Raw genomic sequence first — 21,735 nt, forward strand, 5'->3', positions numbered from 1 at the left:
AACAAAATCACTAAAACTGTATCTAAAACTGAAAATAAAAAATAAAAACTATTACATAATATTGATATAATACTGGGTCTTCAGTGTCACATGATCCTTTAGAAATTACTCTAATATGATGATTTGGAGCTCAAGAAACATTTCTTATTATGTTATAAAAGAAAGAAAAACGAAATGTCAATTGTGAGATCAGGTTGAAATAAAAAAAGTCACAATTTGGGAAATAAATATGTAAATCTCACACAGTTGTGAGAAATAAAGTCACAATTAACTGAAGAGGTTAGTCATTGTATCTGTATTTCAGAATGTTCTATTTGTTAACCCAAAATGAATGTGTGTGCGTGTGTTTCTGCAGAGGCAGCGTCTGATAAACAGCCGTTTCAGTAACGGGGACTCAGAGGTGACCGTAAAGATCCCAGGAAAGCGTGGGGTGGAAAATGGGCTGGCAGGACCGGACCGAGGCCTGAACGGGCGAAAGGGAGGTCACCACGATGACGACAGGGGGGGAGCTGAAGCCGGCACTGACACAGAAAACGAAAACGAGGACAATGAGAACAATGAGAACGATGAAGAGGAAGAGGAAGAAGATGACAACGAAGGACCCTATGTACCATACCGCTGCCCCGGTACATTTATTGCAGATAATTGATAAAAAATATTGATTATTGTAAATAATTTCAGGTTAAATTCTGGTTGTCCATAAACAGGAAGTGTTCCTGATAGGAGGTCAGAAGATATATTTTAAATGAAAGTGTCTGTTAATAGACTAATGATCTAAATGATGTCCTGATCTTGTGCAGGTGGGGGTTTAAATAAGCTAAAGTGGCTGCTGGCCTGGCCACTGAGTCTGCTGCTGTTCTTCACGGTGCCCAACTGTGCCACGCCTCGCTGGGAGCGCTGGTATATGGTCTCGTTCATCTCCTCCACCCTCTGGATTGCTTTCTTCTCTTACATCATGGTTTGGATGGTAAGACTTGCTGCACAAGTAATTCTTAAATGTATAAATTATTTTCTAGAAACATTCATTGACATGTTGACTCTCTCGTCGCAGGTCACAGTGATTGGTTACACTATGGGCATCCCTGATGTCATCATGGGCATCACTTTTTTGGCTGCTGGCACCAGTGTTCCTGACTGTTTGGCCAGTTTAATTGTCGCACGTCAAGGTAGGAACAAATGATTTTTTTTTTCATGCTTTAGCATTATTATTGATTATCATGTAGAAGATGAGTTTGCAGATTTTCAACCAGCTTTCTATTGTTACAATATCAGTAGTAGGGTCATTCTATAATTAGGGTTACATTTAGAATTTGATAAGGTGAAGAAAAAAATTTTCCCGTTTCCCAAAAACCCAAACATGACCTTGCATGACTGCTTTGAAACAATTTATATTGTATAAAGTGCTATATAAATAAAGGTGATCTGTAGGAGTATGTGCATAAAATAGCATCTATGTTTGCTACTGTCCACCATGTTACCTTTACTGGGTAACACAGTTGACAGGTAACTTAGTTGACATTTTTAGTTTTTTGAGCCTATACTCAACATGGAAGCCTGGAACTACTGAGCATATTGGATGTTTAGAAATATATTTTCATAAGTTTTTGTTAAATTGTCAGCAATAATACTTGTGTAACACTGTTGACACAGATTTGCTAGTTTAACCAATATTAGGGGAAAGAGAGAGAGCATAACTTCTATTGGGAATATAATTGTGTACTAGAAAATTAAGCATCGGTCTTTATACCGATGAAAATATATTAAAAATATACTTCACGGACATGAGATGTACCCACAATTATAGAATGACCCAGTATACACTCTATGTAAATGAACAATGTGTACTCTTTCTTCCTGTTTCTTACACCCAGATATCACATTTATTTGTCAGCAAAAGTATGTTTGATAGCAAAATGCATAATTTAGTGTCATCTGGTGGTTTTTCGACAGTTTGAGACTTCAGGGATCAAACTTTTTCATTTTCCTTATTTTCATTTTTTATATTTTTCATTCCTCGCCCACGGAAAGTCAGATCAAGAGAAGGCCAGCTCCAAAACAATGTTGCCAAGTCAGCAGTTTTTTTCTGTGGAAAAAAATACTGTTGCCGCTGGTTCTTTTTTTAGTCCATTTTTTTAAAGCGATCTCTCTGCACCTCTCCGGGAATGCTATGTCAACAGAGTGCTATTTCGACAGAGGGGAAAACCCCAGAAAAAAATAGCAGTTGGGCTGGTTTTGTTTTGCAGACCTGGCAACCCTACTCCAAAGTCAAAAGTGCATTGTGGGTTTTGAAGTTTGTGGCAAAAGGGAACAGCACAAGCCTTTTTGTTCTGTTTTTTCTCAGTAGTTTTACTAAAATCCCATCTTGCCAGTGGTGACTTCCTCATTTAAGACTGAAGCAGAAATGAAAGTATTAGCTGATTCAATTTCAGTCTCAACTGTCTCTCTATCTTTTTCAGGAATGGGTGACATGGCAGTGTCTAACTCTATTGGTAGTAATGTGTTTGATATCCTGATTGGGCTTGGTCTGCCATGGGCCCTCCAGACTTTGGCCATCGACTATGGCTCCACAGTAAGTGGAAAATGTTATAATAGAGATATTGTTTAATGATTTGTTTTGTAAAAACTTTAGAAGGAATGAAAAAACTTTGTTTAGTTATTATTTGCAGGAGATGGTTTTGTCATAATAGCACTCAGAACCTGTTAGTAGCAGTAGCCCATTAGTAGTGCTGGGTAGATTACTTACCGGTTGTAGTCTGCTACTGATCCCAAATTACATGACAAAAATTGCAGTTAGTAATGTAATCCATTACATTACACATTTTAGGTAAGATAATCAGGCTACTTTTTCATTACTTATAGATTACTTTTGATCTAACTCGTTTATCACATTTATTGAAAAAGCTTTATCGTGTAATATATCAATATAAATCTACAAAGTGAAAGAAAATATATTCCATTCATTGTTATTAACAACATATAGTGCATTAATCATCATATTACATCAAGTTTCCCAAACTGGGGTTTGCAAATTTAATGAAAAGGTAATGATTAATTAAATCATGAAAATGTAAAATTACAATAAATCTCTCAAAATAAATGATAAAAAAATATAAAACATTACACCTGTTTACCAGCATGTCATGTAACCATGTGAATAATATGTAATCCTTTAATTAATAAAGTAACTGTATGAGTATTTAAAAATGTAATTTAATATAATTGCAAGTACTTAATTTTTGGAATCTGGATACGTAATCCAGATTACATGTAATTCATGTATTTCTAAATATTTTTAAGGTCTAAAATAATTTAATTGGGTAAAATCTATAAACAAAACATTTTTAAAAACCACTGTGAATAGTGTGAATATTAGGGATGTGCTGGCACTGATAATAATTTGATTTTATAGCCAATAATGATTAAATAGTATAAGTTTATACTGTTTTGTCTAAATAAGTTCCACAGAAGTATGAAAAATGGCTATTCATTTTGAGATTTGCTCAACATTACATTTTCAGTTTATTAAATTATGAGTGTTTTTGGTAATACTTTACAATAAAGTCCATAAGTTAACAATAGTTAACTACTTGAACTAAGAATGAACAATACTTCTACAGCACTTACTAATCTTAGCTGCTGTTAATTTCAACATTTACTAATGCATTATTAAAATCAAATGTTGTGCTTGTTAACATTAGTTAATGCACTGTGAATTAACAAGCACTAACAATAAACACCTGTATTTTTATTAATTAACATTAACAAAGATTAATAAATACTGGAAGAAATGTATTGTCCATTGTTTGTTCATGTTAGGTGATACATTAACTAACATTAAAGAATGGCACCTTATTGTAAAGTGTTGCCATGTTTTTTAGACAAAACAGCTTTAAGTTAAAGTTACATGATAGCAAACATATCTAAAAATGAAAAATATAATAAACAATTAAATATCCAATATTTGTCAGGAAGCAGACACAAAAATTACACAAAAATAAAATAGTCATTTAAGAGTCTAAATTGAACACACATTTTGAGTCTCTATATGTTAAATAATTTGTTACATTTGTTTATGCAGTGTCTTGCGAAAGTATTCAAACCCCTTTATTTTATTTACGTTTTGTTATGTTGCTGCCTTATGTTAAACTGCTTTAAATGACTTCTTATTTCTAAATCAGTCTCCTAAAAAATGATTCCATGATGTGGAAATGATTCCATTGCATAAGTATTCACACCCTTTTCTGTTACACTTGAAATTTAGCTTAGGAGCGTTCCAACTGCATGTAGATGTTACTACACTTTGAGTGGAGTTAATATGTGACAAAAGGCACACACCTCTCAATAAAAGGTCTAACAGCTGAGGGTCCACCTGAGGTCAAAAGAACTGCCTGTAGAGCTCATAGACATGATTTTGTCAATCCACACATCTGGGGAAGTGTTGTTCAAAAAAAAAAATTCTGCTGCATTGAAGGTTCACAGAAGCATGTAGCTATCGTTATCCATAGTTCCAAATAGATGTTTGGAACAACTAGGACTCTTCCTAGAGCTGGCCTCCTGGCCAAACTGACCAACTGATTGAGAAGGGGCTTGGTTAAACTGGTGACCAAGAAGCTGATGGTCACTTTAGTTGAGCTCCATGATCATATGTAGCATTATGTTTGGAGGAAACCAGGGACTGCTCATTACCTGCACAGTACCATCCCAAATGTAAAGTATGGAGATAGCCGCCTCATGCTGTGGGCTGTTTTTCAGCGGCAGGGGCATAGGGAGTAGAAGGAAAGCTCAACGCAGCAAAATATAGAGATAGCTTTAATGAAAGCTTAGTCCAGGGCATTCAGAAACTCAGACTGGGCAGAAGGTTCACAGCAGAAGTGGCTTATAGACAACTCTGTGAATGTCCTTGAGTGGCCCAACCACAGCCTGGACTTGAACCCATCTCTGGTGAAACCTGAAAATGTCTGTCAACACCCATCCAACCCGACAGAGCTTGAGAGGTAAAGAGATGAGGTGAAGAATGGCAGATAATTGCCAGATGCAGATGTGCAAATCTTGTCACATCATACCCAAAAAGACTTGAGGTTTTAAAAGTGCTTCAACTAAGTAGCATGTTAAGGGTATGAATACTTTTGAAAATGTACTTATTTCAGTGTTTTGTTTTTTTTTTCTAAATTCGCAAAGTCAAAATCAAAATTCATTTTTGTGCTTTGTCTTCATGGTGTATGGAGTGTAGATTAATGTGGGAAAAACGTTATTAACATAAGGCTTCAACATAACAAAACATGAAGGGGTTTAAATACTTTTGCAAGACACTGTATATTTGTTTACATTTTCTAACATACTTTTTCTTCCATTTCTTTTCAGATTCACTTAAACAGTAAAGGCCTGATTTTCTCAGTTGGGCTGCTGCTGGCATCTGTGTTTCTCACGGTATGTGAGAGCATTTAAAAACACTTACTCAAACAAATGTCCTTTGAAATTCATCCTCGTCTACCATCTTTCCCTCTCAGGTTCTCGGTGTACATTTGAACAAGTGGAAGCTGGACAAGCGTTTGGGTTTCGTTTGTTTGCTGATGTACGCTGTCTTCCTGTGTTTCTCCATCCTCATCGAGTTCAACATATTTACCTTCGTCAATCTGCCCACCTGCCGCGAGGAATGAGACGGTTCCTTTTCCCGGCCCTGGCCCTCCCTCCTTGACCTTGTGAGGACAATGGCACAAGTCCTCGCTCACAGGCAGACCGGCTCTCGTTCTGAAGGGATATTTATTTATTGATCTAGCTGATCCTCTATCGATCCTCTCTTTTTCTTTCCAATGGGTGCAATATTGACAGAGTCTCTGGATCTGTGGTGTTATAAGAGGAGAGAGAGGATGTGTGTGTGAAGAACGGTCCTGTTGACTGATATAAAGACTGTTCTAACGGGACAAAAACGTGGTAAATGATGACTACTGCCTGGTTTGATGTGAATACTTTTTTTTTCCAAAATATTTTGCATATTACATATTTAAAGAATATGATGTAAATGTATTTGTTTTATTAGCTGCTATATGACTGAAGAAGTGGCTGGACTCATTAATATCGGTGAAACTATAGATTTATGAGGGTTCGTTATTTTACTGAAAGGTACTGGTGACCTCTAGGAAATACTTGTATACAGTCCTCCTTTTAATTTGGGCATTACCAAGTCACCTTCATATTACAAGACTGATCTGGACGTCAGGGTCATTAGTGTCTACATTTTTCCGACGAGAATATGTTTACGGTGCAGAGGAGGTAATAAAACTGAAAGGTCAGATCAAAGTTGTCGCATTTAGAAAAACAGCGGGCATTTGTTTGCACCTGTGTGGAAACATGTTGGAACGCTACAACCAACATATTTATGTTTAGTGAGAAGATATTCTTGTGTGATATATGGGGTTTCTATAGATGTGTTTATGAAATTTCTTTTGTCTTTAACACTCTGTATATACTGAAACAGAGAAAGGTTTATTTATTAATTTATTGAGAACTATTTATGCACATTACTTTCCTACGACGTACTGAAACAAAACCAACCCACAGCTGTCCCAAAGAAGAGACCGTTCTGGAGTTTCAGCCAGGCTACGCCGTTTTGTCCTTCAGAGCTTGTGTGTCAGCCTTTTCTACTGGATTCCTTCTCCTTCATCTCTGAATATTATGCACCCTTTTAGATGCACCTTTGACTTAATGCGTAAAACAGTTTCTACTATTTGATATCGGTGTGACGTGACGTCAGAGGCAATTGTAGAGATTTTTTGAACACTCAAAACTTTGGCAGGCAAGTAAGGGAAAATATATAAATATATATATTTTATACTTAACCGTTTTGACATTTAAGATGGATCCGTTCCCATTTTAGAGCGAATGGAGTGAGCGAGGCACAAACCTAAGAAGCTGATTAGCAGGAGCGTGTCCTGGTAAAATGAAGCTAACGTCTATTTAACGTTGATAAGACTGTTTCAACGTCAAACCGTAGATGTAAATCAATGAGATTTCACTCTAGAAGAGGTCAAGTCATTTTTTCTCTTAGCATGCCACTCTAATCTTAGAGTTTATCCGGGAATTTCCTTTGAAGAAATCCTCTCTCAGCAGAACAAGGATCAGAATTCATTTCCAAGGATGCAGTTAATAATACGGATTTTATCCTGATGTGTCCGGGGCTCATTTCTCGCCCTTCTTTTAGAAGGACTATTTAAATACTTTGTTTTGTACGCCTCTGGTTCTGGGGATTTGAAAAAGACACCGCCATAATGCATCACAGCTGTAAGCTTTTAACTGTGGCACAATGTGTGGATGCGTGGACTTTTTCTCCTAACGGAGGTTTTTTAGTGAGCTGACAAAGTAGCGATTCTTTGGACTGTTTTAGTCTAGATAGCAACTTCATGCAGGTTTTCTAGTCTGACGGCACATTACAGGGAAATTTTTGTGTTTTATGCACTGGGTGTCTAACTGTTTGTCATATTTTAAGAATAGAATTTAGGTGACTTAGAAACATATCTGGAAGAGTATTGCAGCAAAGTATTTTTTATCACAAAACTTGTATTTTGTAACGCGAAACGTTTAGAGATTCTGTAGAGTGTGCTTCAAGTGAATCTGCATATTTATCCTTTAGATCATAAAACTAATTTGTCAGCTTACTGTCAGAGCATGTTTAAAATCAAAGGTCACACTTTGTAGGGCATTCTTTTCAATGATGTAAAAAAAGAAAGAATATATTAGCAAATATGAACACAATATTTCGTTTTCTGTATCAGTCATAGTAGACATCGAGGCCTAGGTTACTTTCCAAAAATGCAACAGCAGGTCTAGGGTTTAAGCAATGTGATATTCCTGATAAATATAAGCTAGGTGTAATCCAAGTAGGGCGTACAAGCTGTGTTTGGATGCTGAAGATTGTTAGTCTATTCTTTTTTTCTTTGCAAAGCAGGGTATTATCAGAAAGATGTCGGGAAGGCAGGGTTTATTGAAAGTTTTGTTCATGAAATGCAATAATGTTTAGATTAATTACTGTGTTTGTATTTTTCTTGTAAATCCTAAACATGACACATCACATTCTTTGAATCGTATATATACGCTACTATATATTTCAGTAAGGTTTAATAGAGTTTGTGCACTCTATGCTTGATATTAAGGATAGTAAAATTGGCTTTCAATGCAACTCTGATGATCCAAAATCTATGAATACTGCTGCTTACAGATTGTGGCACATTAATGCCTTTGTTTATGGTTGCAATATCAACCATACTAATCAGATTCAATGACTATAACGTACTGATAAATGCTGTTTGGTCATCATCACTTCTGGAAATCAAAGCGCTGCTGTTCATTTGTACGCACAAATATTATATAATAATAATTATAATAATAATAAATAAATAATGAGGGCATGCACAACCAATTAGCCCACAATTAGACAAGTTTCCCTCATATTTCCTTTTCTTGTCTGCTGATATTACTTAATGGATTCAGGCATATTTAAAAATGTGACTTTTACAGGGTGATGCATTGCTGATGTACATAATTATACATACATGAAAATGTCTTCATATTTTTGTCTTTGCCTGTATATCCGTTGACTATATTTTCATAGATACTGTACAATGTTTGGGTCCTTTATTTGTTTCTTTTATTTTTTTGTTGTTATTGTGTTGAGGGTTTGATTAAACACCCTTGGTTTGCTAAATCGCATGGGATATTTTAATATAAGGAATTATTTATGTTCATTACTATTACACATTGTTGAGCACTGGACGGACAGCAGTGAAATTAGACCTCTTAGATTATTGCATGTTTTCTTTGTTTTCTTTCTCTTTTTTTCAATGGAAAACTGCTGGGCTTTTGATTCTCCTATGAAAGCATAAAGTAGATATTTCATTCGAAGTAACTGATGTCTTCTGCATTTCAGGAGTCATAAAAAGAATGGTGGTTGGCTTTATGTACTAAAATATTTTGTTCAGGTGTTTCAGTTGTATATCAGAGTACATTTTTGCTACTTGAGCATAATTAAAATTATCTTTGCTGAGGTAAACACTATTGTTCGCATATTGTCATTTCAGCCGTAATGGCATGCATAAATCCACACGTTGGTTTTAGGCATCTAATAAATACAGTTTATTTAAGGAGATATTATTTCCTAAACCTCAAACATACCCCAAACCTTACACAAACCTGGTGATATTAGTAGATTTAAAGCAAAACATTAGATTATGCCTCCACGCCAAATATCTCCAGACACAGATCCTGTCAGAAAATATATGTTTTGTCTTGTAAAAGAACAACTAGTCTCCACAGTTGTCTAATACCCAAAGCTTTGTCTGGTACCTAACTGTATTAGTTTTATCTGCCTAAAAGTTGAAAAGAAGAAGAAAAAGAGCAGAGTTTATTGAATAATCTCAGTTGTGTATGTTTCAATGCTCAGACTTCGTCTGACCAACGCAAATCCAGCCAGTGTTATGATATCACAAGCAATAGCGATGGAAAATTACTGCCTCACAACACCATCATGTGACATTAAAATCCTTGAAATTGAGACATTCTCTTATCTCTTACTCGTGAAGACAAATATTCCTTGAAACCACACAACCATAAGACTAAACAACAATGAAAAAGTAGCATAAAATAAAACTGAATAAATGGAATGAGTAGCTATGTATATATATATATATATGCAGAAAGTTTTCTGTAAGGGTTAGGTTTAGGGGTAGGGTTAGGGTAAGGGGATAGAAAATACAGTGTGGACAGTATACAAACCATTGCGCCTATGGAGAGTCCCCACAAAGATAATGAACCAGACTGTGTGTGTGTGTGTGTGTGTGTGTGTGTGTGTGTCAGTGAGTGTGTAAGAGAAAGAAAGCGCTTGCCTGCATATTGAAACTAATTATAACCTAATCTACTGCAGTTCACAGTGTATAAATATTTAACTTAGTAATACATTTGTCTGTTTTTAGTACTATTTATATGGTTCATTTACAACCATTTCAACTTTTCGTATCCTTATTTCACAAAGAACACACAAAAAAGACGTAAAACTAAATAAAATGAAAGTGACAAAGATTATATTAGTATTAATCAGCAAACGCGATGTACTTCTGTCAAAAATGAGATTTAACTATATTTAACTCCGCGCCTGTGAGCAGCGGGTGACGTCACCGCGGCGCTGTGCTTGTGGGAATTGTAGTTAATTCCAAACTCCCAACGTTTTGCCAACGTTGCTGTGACGTTTGCGTAACGTGATACGTGCGCTGGCTGGGGACAGTTTGATAACCATTTCCGCCTATTTCTCGCACATATCGCAGTGTTTATTAAGATATGCTTGTTAAAGGATTAAAATTTGCATAAAGTGCCGTCTGTGAGTGGATGAAAACATCCACAAAAATGGATCCAAGCAGTGTCAGTCGCGTGAACTGGGCCATAAACCGCCGGGCGGAGGGTTTAGTAAGTAAACACATGGCAGACATGGCACAGAGACGCTCAGCGGTGTCTGAAGAGGATATACACCCTCTGCCAGGAGACTTGAGCAGAAGCGCAGAAGACATCCCGGGGCGGGCCGAGGTGAATTTCAGCGCGGATTCACAGTCCTACAATCCTGCAGGAGTGGCGGGAAAGTTGATGCGCGAAGATGCGTCTTCATCATCAGGTACTGTGAAGTGAAAAGAGTAAAATGTTCACGTTTATCTTGAAACGGACTTAAACAGCCATTCCCTTCTATCATTATGGAACTTTGTCTTGTTAAAAAGTGTCTTTTGCTTTGAGAATTGAGAAGTTTGATATAACGTTAGATATTAGTTAGTACTTGGTTAGTTATTATCTTATTAAACAAACAAAAAATCGTTAAACTTTCATAGTTTTATTTCCTTTTTAACTTGTTGGTGTGTTAAACAGCTCTGGACATTTGTTTCTTTATTTAGATAAAATATGATAAATGCACCTAATGACTAAATAATAGCTGTATTCTATATCTATAAACTGTTTAACAGTTATCAGCAATGTTATTTAGTAAACAAACCACCACCATTATTATTATTGGCAACATTTTTTTCACAAATGAAACTGACATTGCAAATTTTATATCGATGTATATTTTTAAAGTAATACCCCCCAAAAATAATAATAATAGGAAAAGCTTTATGAATGTACTCACACTCAGGTTGTTTTTTCATTGAAACAGATATAGAGAAATGTAACATCGCACATTTTGCTCATAAATGGATCCTCTGCATTGAATGGGTGCCGTCAGAATAACAGTTCAAACAGCTGATAAAAACATCATAATAATCCAACAAATATATTGTATATATGTATATATTTTTTACAATTACAGAGACAGCCGCCCATAGGCAAATCATATCACTCCTTATTGAGATCAAGGAGGAGCAACAGAGGCAGTGGGAAGTTCTGAAAGACCTGCAGGCCAGGATTCATGGACAGGTGTGTGAAGAGGAGGACGAGCCGCTTGACATAGATCTGCCACTACGTACAATGGAACAGCTTGATGAAACGGAGCAGCATTTAGAGGATACTGAAGCCCAGAAGAGAATGGTACAAAAAAAATATTAATATGAATCTACTCTACAATCTACAGTTACTGCAGTGCATATAATAATAGGTTGTTACTTTGTAAACCTCAATCAGGATAGGAAGTTTACATTTTATGGTGGTTGTCCAAAATAATGTTTCAGAATGTTTAGAATACTATTGTTTGCTTGTGTTTCTTGTGTTTTACAGCTTTCTACATTTACACTGTTCCCTTCTGCACTAATTATTACTTCATATTTTGATTTTTTCCATAGGTGTCACACCTTTCACGGATGGGCGGAGCTACGGTAGATGACGCGGTCCGGCGTCTTATGCACGCTGTGCTCTCTTTCAGTGTGGGCTCAGAGCTTAACTGGGTTGGCAGAGGACAAAAACGGAGCTTCAGAAACACCAGACTGCAGGGTGTTTTATTTCGTAAGCAGTCTTTACAGTCATGTTTGAGTGCAGATGCATCTTCAGGTTTATTACTGACTTTTTTGGATCCTTAACATTTTTAGGGTCCTCATGTGAAAGATTGTTTTAACTCTGTTTTTTCAGGTGCCTTGAAGAGGACACCTGTGGGAAAGGAGGCCACACACCACCAGTTTGCTGATGTAGTGAAGAAATGGTTGCGGTTTGCTCCTTTCCGGCAAAGAGGAAGTGGACGAAGACCGCATTGGAAACCTGTAGAGTTCATCTGTCCCAAATATGACAGTAGTGTGGAGGATCAAGACCAGCTTAACCATAACCAGCTGGATTCTGGGGAGATTCAGGTGACGATATAATTACACTACAAGTGTTGGATTACTAAATGTCAAAGACAAGTAAAGTGAAATCAGTAAATGAAGAAATGAAAAGAGTGTGAAGGATTGGCTTTCAAATTGCGTTTCTCTTTTGGCATATTATATTCTTTCTATTATAGTATTTGCTTAGCTTTCTTTAAAGCAGAGGTGTCAAACTCAGTTCCTGGAGGGCCACAGCCCTGCAGAGTTTTGTTCCATCCCTGCTCTAACACACATACTATGCAGTTTTCAGTTAAGCCTGAAGGACTTGATTAGTTGGTTCAGGTGTGTTTTATTAAGGTTGCATCTAAATTCTGCAGGCCTCCAGGACCGAAGTTTGTCACCCATGCTTTAAAGGGATAGTTCACCCAAAAATGCAAATTACCCCATGATTTACTCTCAAGCCATCCTAATTGTATATGACTTTCTTCTTTCAGACGAATACAACCTAGGATGGCTTGAAGATTAGTAAATCATGGGTAATTTAAATTTTGGGGTTAACTATCAATAAAATATACTGTTGTTATGTGCACAGTTTGGAGATTTTCAAATTACAGCATTGATTTTTAAAAAGTAATGGGCAAATGTAAATAGGTCTGTTATTATGATTATTTTGCCCCTGTAATTTTATTTTAATTATGTTTTGTTTGAAATGCTTATGGCAATAATATTTCCGTTTTTAATTTTGCCATACATTTTGCAAGTTGGAAATTGTTAAGAATGTTTTGCGTGATTTTAGTGCAATTTGTAGTTACTTGAGTTTGATTATAAATGGACATCAGCATTAAGAATTTCAAGCATTTAAGAGTTAAGTGTCACAACGCAGAAAATGTCAGATTGCTGTGGAAAAAAAAACATTTCTCAAATGTAATTTAATGACTTTGCTTACTAATGTAGCTAAATGCACTTACTCACTTGGTATCTTTGACAATGTGAACCGTTTTCAAAAGGTTTTCTAAGAACTCTTGCTTCCTGACATATATAAAAATACATTAAAAACAAACAATGTATCCATGAACTTTTTCTGTGGTTATTTCTTTTGTGTTATTTGAGTGTTTGATGTTTATAGAGTGACACATTTACTTTTCACTTTACTTCATGTAAGAATTATTAGTATAAAATTATTTTGTATTTATTTATTTGTTTTTATTATTATTATTATTATTATTTTTGACCAAACACAAACACTTTTTTTTTTCATCTCACTATAGTGTTTAATTTGTTAACCAACAATGTCCAGCAGTCTAATTTTCATTGTAATATCCATCATATTTCAATCTGTGTGCTGTTTAATCACATTCTATTATGGAGATAACATGTCAGACCCTTCCAGTTAATTTTAGTTAGTATTTTATGTATCCTTACTATTATACACAACCAGTCACGTTTTTGAACAGTAAAAATGTTTAATGTTTTTAAAGAAGCCTTTTCTGCTCATTAAGCCTGCATTTATTTGATGAATTTTAGCATCATTGCTTCAGTCACATGATCCTTCAGGAATCATTCTAATATTCTAATTTGCTGCTCAAAAACATTTTTTTTTATTATTATTATTATTATTATTATTATTATTAAGTTGCATTTAACTAAAATATAAATCTTTTGTAACATTATAAATGTCTTTGTCATCACTTTTGATCAATTTAAAGCATCCTTGCTCAAAAAAAGTATTAAATTCTATAATTTCTTCTGAATTATACTGACTTCAAGCTTTTGAGTGGTATAGTGTATATTTTTACAAAAGTTTTTTTTATTTCAGATAAATGCTGATTTTTGGATCGTTCCATTCATCCAAGAATCCTGAAAAAATGACAGCTGTTTTAAAAATAATAATAATAATAATAATAATAATAATAAATGTTTCTTAAACAGCAAACCAGCATATTAGATTGATTTCTGAAGGATCATGTGACACTGAAGACTGGAGTAATGATGCTGAAAATGTAGCTTTGATCACAGGAATAATTTAAATTTTTACATACATTTAAATAGAAAACAGTTATTTTAAATTAAAAATATTCCACAATTTTACTGTTGTTGCTGTACTTTGGATTAAATAAATGCAGGACTGGTGAGCAGAAGAGACTTATTTAAAAAAATATTAAAAACTTTTGACTGGTAGTGCATTTAACACCTCTTCGCATAATTTGCTAAAATACAACTTGATTGGAAATGACAGTTAACAAAATGTTTGTGATATCACATATATAATAACATAAAAGTGTTATTTTGGTAGTTTTTGCTTTGCTTTCTTTGTTTTAAAAAATCATTCGAGGACGTTTAATAGTACAATTTTAGAGATATTTAGCCCACCGGGTCATTTTCTTAATTGTTTCGATTTGTGCAGCTTCGGTCCTCTATAGTTTTCCACTGTCTTTCCGGTTCTTTCATGTTCCTCTCTGAATAACATCTATGGTTGGTGGGTCTAACAAAGGCTTTTCCCTTCCAAAGACATTCCCAGCTGGAACACGTGACGTGAAACTTAATGCACATCAACTTTTGTTCTCCTCCTGGAGTTTGTTTTTGCCGGGAGAGGTCGCATGCTTTAACACAGCTATGAGTCTTTCTTGCGAAGTACAAGGAAACAGCCTCGACTCGGTCATGTAGGAACATCTAAAACTCTTACCAGCAACTCAGCCTTTGGAGAAACAGCATCCAGGTCTTATTAATGCGTAACTGCGCTTTTGTTAGCGGGTGTTTTGGTTTCGACCCGTCGAGGTGAGTCCCACACACTGTTTATTAGCGTGAGTCTGAGGCGACTGTTTTGTTTTTCGATCACAGCTTAGACTTAAATGCATTTAAAGCGTGTCTTTTTTGTGTTTTACGTGTTAAAATAAAAATTGGCGGTTACAAAAGTTTGGAGCATATATTATTAAGTTTTTTTAAGTTATTATTAAGTTTTTGTTTATGTTTTATTAACGCTTAATTAACCCTTATACTAATGTTGTTTTAAATATGTTGGGTTAACGCTGCTAAGGATAGTTTAATACTTAGCAACTAACTACCACTTGCTTTGTGGACATGAAGAAAAACTTGTTATTGTTGTCAGCCGGTAATTGTATTATGCAGGTTACTGTTGAATGTAATCATGAAGTTTTGAAAGTTTTAAGGATTGTCTCAAGGAAAGTCCAATATGTCAAGATCTGAAAAACTTATTAAGCTGTACCTTATTGATACCCTAAATGATGTCATGAGCATGAGTCAGGTTTTCAGACACATTCATATACATCTTATGTAAATGGTAGAGATGGTAGTTATGTAACCAAGAAAAACAAAAGCTGTAGTACAGCACTGAACAGTGTTTTTAAGTGTATTATTAGAATAATATGCATTTTGATTTCATGCAAAATTTCATGTGAAAGATCATATCATATTTGCTCTGGAAAACTGCATGCACTTCCTCTTATGTATGCTCCTTTGTGAACTCTGAAACAGAGGGAAGTAAACTTAGTTGTGGGGTCAAGTTAGTAGTTTCAATGTACTGTTCTTAACAAGTACATAGTGATTTCAATACGTTTTGTAGAGATAATTACATCAGAACAGGTAGTTGTTAAATGTTTGCTAAATTTTGGCATCTCTTGAAGCTAGTGTGTGTGTGTGTGTCAGGTTTTCCTGTGATGACCAAATGTCTCTGGACAGTAAAACCTCAAATTAACATTTGGAGGAGGAATTAACAGCTCATATGAGGAAAATAGCTTAATGAAAAAAATCTGCATGCCTGTATAAAAACAGTAGAAGTCTATTGAAGTCCCTATAATATAGTGAGTGTTTTTACATATCCACCACTTGTGCTTTATCAATTCTCCTTTAATGCTATCAGACAAATTGATTGCATTCATTACTAACTTTTTGCTTAAAATCGTCCCACCAGATTTTTTGCTTCTTCCCTACCAATATTTCTGCAGTGGCTCTGAGGCCTGTTAAGAGGATTAGTCTCAGGCAAAGGGAAGTAACTTAACTGATTTTGCCCAGAACGTGCGTCACTTGACAAGAATTTCAGAGTTGTGCAGTGACTGGCATTGGATTAGTTTGGCAGAGAATGTTTTGATCCATTTCATTACTCCACATAGCAGTCGTATTTACTTTATTTAAGTTGTGGTTTGCCAGAATTGTGACCAAGAGGGCTGCTCAAAAGCTGAGGTGTCAGCTGTGAATGAGGTGTCTTCATTATGGTAATTTTAGTATCTGCTGACAGTACTGAGAGTTGTTATACTGAATTAAATGAATGTGGTGGACATATGATTAAATAGCTCGACAATTTTGAAATGAAATATGATCTCTTATGGTCAGCAGATCAGAGCTATGAATGTAAAGTGAGAGATATAATGAGATAATGAGATAAGCGAGATTTAGTTTAACCACAAAATTGAAAAACAAACCAAAGACTCACATAAAGCGATACTGTAGCATGTCAAACTGCGCATACGTTTAAGACTTTTTGCATAAACACTTCCTTGCTTGTTGTTTCCTTTCAGTTGTGTGCTATTCACCTTTATAACAGACAACTATGTGAAAAAAAAAAAAACAGTAACTGTTTTCTTTCTGTTTGTTCTGTTAATAATAATAAGAAATGTTATTGAGCACAAAATCAGCATAATATAGTTGTTATAGTGAATAAGAATCATGTGACTCTGAAGACTGGAGTAGTAGCGGCTATATCATATATTCAGACACACAAATACATTAAAAAACATTTTATTTTAGATTTATTTGAATACAGTTAAAGTCAAAAGTTTACATACACCAGAATCTGCAAAAGTATTTTTCCGAAATAAGAGGGATCAGACAAAATGCATGTTATTTTTTATTTAGTACTGACCTGAATAAGATATTTCACATAGAAGAAGTTTGCATATAGAAAATAATAGTTGAGTTTATAAAAATTTGAAAAGTTTACATGCACTTGATTCTTAATACTGTGTTATTACCTGAATGATCCACACCACAGCTTTTTTTTGTGTTTTTTTTAGTGATAGCAACTATTACAGAAGGTTCAAAGACTCACTGATGAAAACACGGGGGAATAAGAAAATTTAAAAAATGGACACATCTTCATTCTGGTCAAAAGTTTTTGCCCCCCACCCCCCGGCTATTAATGTATCGTGTTTCCTTCTGAAGCATCAGTGAACATTTGAATCTTCTGTAATAGTTGCATATGAGTTGTCCTCAGTGTGAAAAGATGGACCTCAAAATTATACAGTGATTGTTGGAAAGGGTTCAAATACACAAAAATGCCAACAAAAAACTAAGAATTTGTGGGACCTGAATGATTTTTCTGAAGAACATCGGGCAGTTTAACTGTTTAGGCCAAACAAGCAACTTATGAACAACAATCACTAAACATCATTCAGGTAAAAACACAATATTAAGAATCAAGTGTATGTAAACTTTTGACTTCAACTTTATCTATTTCATTTATAATAACGTTTCACCATATTACTAGTTTTACTGTATTTTTGATCAAGTGAATGCAGCTTTGAAGAACATAATCTTACCAACCCCAAACTCTTGTGTCCAAACCGAATATTTTTGCCTTGTTGACATTTTGTGAGCCAATTGAAAGTTCAAACACAGAGCAAACCTCAAATATTTAAAACACTGAGACCCATTATGACTAAAGCCTGTTTTGAAGCAGATAATGCTGACTATATCTTCCCATCAAAAAAACAACAACCAAAAAAAAAAAACAACTGACTCGCATTTAAGCGTTACCAAATTTTGCCTGTCTGTGCACATGTGAAAGTTGGTTGAAAAGGCTGAAAAATTATTTTGTCTTCACTTTATGTTCTGTAGGAATAATGACATACTAAATAATGGAGGATTTCTTGATGAAGGAGGACCTGGATGTGATACATTAAAGTAAAGGAAACCACGCAGATTAGGTAAGGAGAGTCAGCTTTACGTGTCTGCTTCTTAAGTGTGATTTATTTCAACAAGATCCTGTGGTTTATCTGTCTTTCCCACTGAAGTGAGACTGTATTCAGCACATGCAGACTTCATTGTCTCTTAAAGGAATGTTTCAGCTTCAATGCAGTTAAGCTAAACCAGCAGCTTTTGTGCATAACGTCAATTACCACAGAAAATTATATGGACTTACCCCCTAGAAAGCATACTTACCTACACATTTCTGACCGTAAAACCAGCCAGAAACAATCTATTCAGCAGCTTTCTGCTATGTTTTTACCAGAAGGCAAGTACATGACATCATGTCTCTGCTGATATACTGGCAACACCCACACATATTATAACTTTATGGATGATTTGAGTGCTTTAGCCAAAATATGAGTTTGACACCTGTTAAATTCTTTTGCAGATGTCTTATTATAACTGATTTTTGCTTTCTTTAGGGTAATTGACATTATCGATTGATGTATTGAACTTGTAATGAACCTGGAAAGTTCTTTTAAGTTTTTTTTCTCAGTTTTCAGTTCCTTATAACTGGCATACATCCTCATATTTAAGAGTTTTGGATGATGTGATGTGGCTGGAATCCAGCTTTAGAAAAGAAAACTTGTTTGGTTCCTTTAGCGTTGCTATTTTGGTATTTAAAAACCTTCAAACAGGTTTGTTGTTTTGGTTGGGAGGAGTTGTGGAAACTAAAGATATAAACTTTGGACTGGATTGAAAACCTCTTCTTATCATGATAACCTGCTGTAGACCTTTTCCGAAGACAGTGAGAAGGATAATAATAGCTTAATGGGCACATTGAAGCAATTGTTTTGTTCTTCGGAAGATCATTTGGTGTTCAGTCCAGGACTCCAGAAATGATATCAGCTCTTGTAGTCAGGAAGCTACCAGTCTGCCAAGAGCCTTTCCCACGGAATCACCTCACGCTTCCCACTGCACTGTCTGAATGAGAGACCTTTTTGTGTCTGACACACAAACTAAGAAATGGAGAGTCAGAGAATGGGTAAGTTCTGAGGAGTAGGAAACTTTTAAGTAGATCAAAAGGTGCATTCGGAGCCAGATTCAGGGCAGCAGAGAAAAGGAAACTTGATGAAGCCAAATGAAAGATGTATACTAAGCGCTTAAATGCAAGAACAGCCCGACATATGAGTCTGGAATTTGTCAGCACATGTATAAATCTTTGTTTGATCCTCATTTTGTCTGGTTATTGCTCTGGAACATGCTATGTGGGGTGGAGCTGGCCACATCCTGTGGAGCGCTGGCCTCTGCCTGCTCTCTCTGAATGTGTGTTTATGTGCTTCTTCTGTCTGGGGATCTGTGGATCACACCCATCCCATGTTGTGAGTAGGCCTAGAGATAAAATTTTGAGAATCAGCGCATGTATTGGAATCAAGTTTAAATGGTCATCTTTTCGTTTTCACTTATGAAACCTGACCAGTGGCATTCAGATGGTTTGGGTTTGTTGGTCTGTGCTGCAGTCTGCGGTAACGAGAGGCTATTTTGAGTGTGTTTTCTCACTGTTTTGCCTGCTTTTGCAGCTGTGCCTGTTAATGTGATTTTTCTGAGCCTTACTGAGTCTCTCCGCAATCCTTTCAGACACAGCAGCAGGAGATTGAGCTTAAAAACCACTTTAGCTTGAAAGAACTGTCAGTCAGATTTTAGGGTTTCAGGGGTATTTATTATTATTTTTTAAGTTTGTGCATTCGGAAACTGCATTAGACTGGATTGCAAGCAAGAGTAATTTAGCCTACTTGTCAGTCACTTTACTATGGAGATCAGACATTTCAGAGAAGTTTTAAAAAACAGTTTGTACAGAGCTGACACAAACTCAGGTGTCCTTGAGTGAATCAGTTTGTTTGAATTAATCAATTGAGTGAGTGATTCACTGGCTTGCTTATAATAACAGCCGGTTGTTTTGTTTCTGAATTGAATGAGTGAATGATTCCTTTACACTGTAATAAAAATAGTAATTTCGTTAGTTTCTGAATGAATCAGCGTGTTTCAAAGATTCAATCACTCATCACTCGTTAAGTTTCTGAATAAATCAGTGAGCTTGAATAGATCAATCAGTAAATGATTCAGTAACACACAGTAAATGTGATTCAGTGACTAACTGCTAGTTTTGTTTCTGAATGAATGAGTGCATTTGAGTGAATCGATTGAGTGATTCAATGAATCATCACTTATTTAATTTCTGAATGAATTATTATCAGAAAAAACTGTTCGAGTAAATGATTCATAAAGAATCCCATTTCTAAACAAATCAATATCGTTGACTGAATTGGTTGAGTAAATGATTCAGTGATGCCATCTACTCGCATATCAATATACCTTGCAGAACCAACAGGAACACATATAAATAGAGTGATAAAAATACTGTTGGGCGGTTTAAATCAGTGTTTGCAATAACCGAATAATGCAAGGATTAAAATGACAATGACTAAAGTAAATATCAAAGATGTTATCGGCATAATTCTAACACTTGTTTAGTTTCTAAATGACTCAGGAGATCTGAACAAATTGATCAGTAAACAATTCAGTGACTCATAACTAGTTTTGTTTCTGAACGAATGAGTGCATTTGAACAAATCGATTGAGTAAATGATTCAATGACTCATCACTTTTTTAATTTCTGAGTGAATTATTGTCAGAACAAAATGTTTTGGTAAATCATTCAAATTCAATCATGAATCCCATTTCTAAATAAATCAATATGGTTGACTGAATTGGTTGAGTTAATGATTCAGTGATGCCATCTACTGGCATATCACTATAACTTGCAGAAATGACAGTAACACATAAAAAATGATAAAAATAGTGTTGGGTGGTTTAAATCTGTGTTTGCTATAACCGTGTATAATGCAAGGACCAAAGTGACAGTAGCTAAAGTAAACAATCAAAAATGTTATCGGTGTAGTCCTAACACTTGTTTAGTTTCTAAATGACTCTGAACAAATGAGTTTGAACAAATTGATCAGTAAATGATTTAGAGACCCATCACTGGTTTTGTTTCTGAATGAATGCATGCATTTGAGCGAATCGATTGAGTATATGATTCAGTGACTCGTCACTTGTTTTATTTCTGAATGAATTATTGTTAGAACAAACTGCTTGAGTAAATTGTTAAATGATTCATAAAGAATCCCATTTCTAAATAAATCAGTAAGTAAATGATTCAATGATGTCATCTACTGGCATATCATTATAACTTGAACATATCATTATAACAGGAACACATATAAATAGAGTAATAAAAAATAGTGTTGGGAATTTTAAATCAGTGTTTGCAATAGCAATATATAATGCCAGTAACCATAGTGACAGTGACTAATAAGTAAATATCAAAAGATGTTATTTGCATAGTCTTAACACTTGTTTAGTTTCTAAATGACAGCGAGTTTGAACAAATTAATCAGTAAATGATTCAGTGACTTGTCACTAGTTTTGTTTCTGAATAAATGCATGCATTTGAGCAAAACGAATGAGTGAATGGTTCAATGACCCATCGCTTATTTAA

The 21,735-nt window shown here is 35.2% G+C and overlaps 3 protein-coding genes across 5 annotated transcripts in view; all 3 read left to right on the forward strand.

The window, feature by feature from the left end:
* The window catches only part of slc24a3 (solute carrier family 24 member 3), a 92,362-nt gene extending 84,302 nt beyond the window's left edge, over window positions 1–8,060 (forward strand). The window contains exons 12-17 of the mRNA XM_051126044.1: window positions 356–626; window positions 801–967; window positions 1,052–1,166; window positions 2,457–2,569; window positions 5,362–5,427; window positions 5,508–8,060. Coding sequence (XP_050982001.1) covers window positions 356–626; window positions 801–967; window positions 1,052–1,166; window positions 2,457–2,569; window positions 5,362–5,427; window positions 5,508–5,657 — 882 coding nt within the window. The 3' untranslated portion in view covers window positions 5,658–8,060. The remainder of the gene's footprint in view (window positions 1–355; window positions 627–800; window positions 968–1,051; window positions 1,167–2,456; window positions 2,570–5,361; window positions 5,428–5,507) is intronic.
* Window positions 8,061–10,230: 2,170 nt separating this feature from the next.
* si:dkey-187a12.4 (uncharacterized) lies at window positions 10,231–13,329 on the forward strand. Its single transcript, XM_051125247.1, has 4 exons — window positions 10,231–10,651; window positions 11,336–11,553; window positions 11,805–11,964; window positions 12,088–13,329. Exons 1-4 carry the CDS (start codon window positions 10,372–10,374, stop codon window positions 12,312–12,314), a joined length of 885 nt encoding a protein of 294 aa, XP_050981204.1. The 5' UTR covers window positions 10,231–10,371; the 3' UTR covers window positions 12,315–13,329.
* A 1,504-nt stretch (window positions 13,330–14,833) lies between these two features.
* Window positions 14,834–21,735, forward strand: part of rin2a (Ras and Rab interactor 2a) — a 42,222-nt gene continuing 35,320 nt past the window's right edge. For 2 of the 3 annotated variants that reach the window (XM_051126283.1, XM_051126281.1), the window contains exons 1-2: window positions 14,834–15,029; window positions 18,105–18,193. Coding sequence is in view for 1 of the 3 variants with exons in the window: in XM_051126280.1 (XP_050982237.1) it covers window positions 19,165–19,221 (57 nt within the window). In the remaining 2 variants the exon portion in view is untranslated. Of the gene's footprint in view, window positions 15,030–18,104; window positions 18,194–19,137; window positions 19,222–21,735 lie in introns of those variants that run through there. The other variant, XM_051126280.1, reaches the window with a different exon arrangement.

Source organism: Labeo rohita, chromosome 13, assembly GCF_022985175.1.
Source record: "Labeo rohita strain BAU-BD-2019 chromosome 13, IGBB_LRoh.1.0, whole genome shotgun sequence".
Classification (NCBI taxonomy): domain Eukaryota; kingdom Metazoa; phylum Chordata; class Actinopteri; order Cypriniformes; family Cyprinidae; genus Labeo; species Labeo rohita.

Coding starts and splice junctions, on each gene's coding strand:
- si:dkey-187a12.4 (XM_051125247.1), top strand. CDS start 10,372: ATGAAAACATCCACAAAAATGGATCCAAGCAGTGTCAGTCGCGTGAAC. Junction 10,652..11,335: donor AGATGCGTCTTCATCATCAG/GTACTGTGAAGT, acceptor TTACAATTACAG/AGACAGCCGCCCATAGGCAA. Junction 11,554..11,804: donor CTGAAGCCCAGAAGAGAATG/GTACAAAAAAAA, acceptor TTTTTTCCATAG/GTGTCACACCTTTCACGGAT.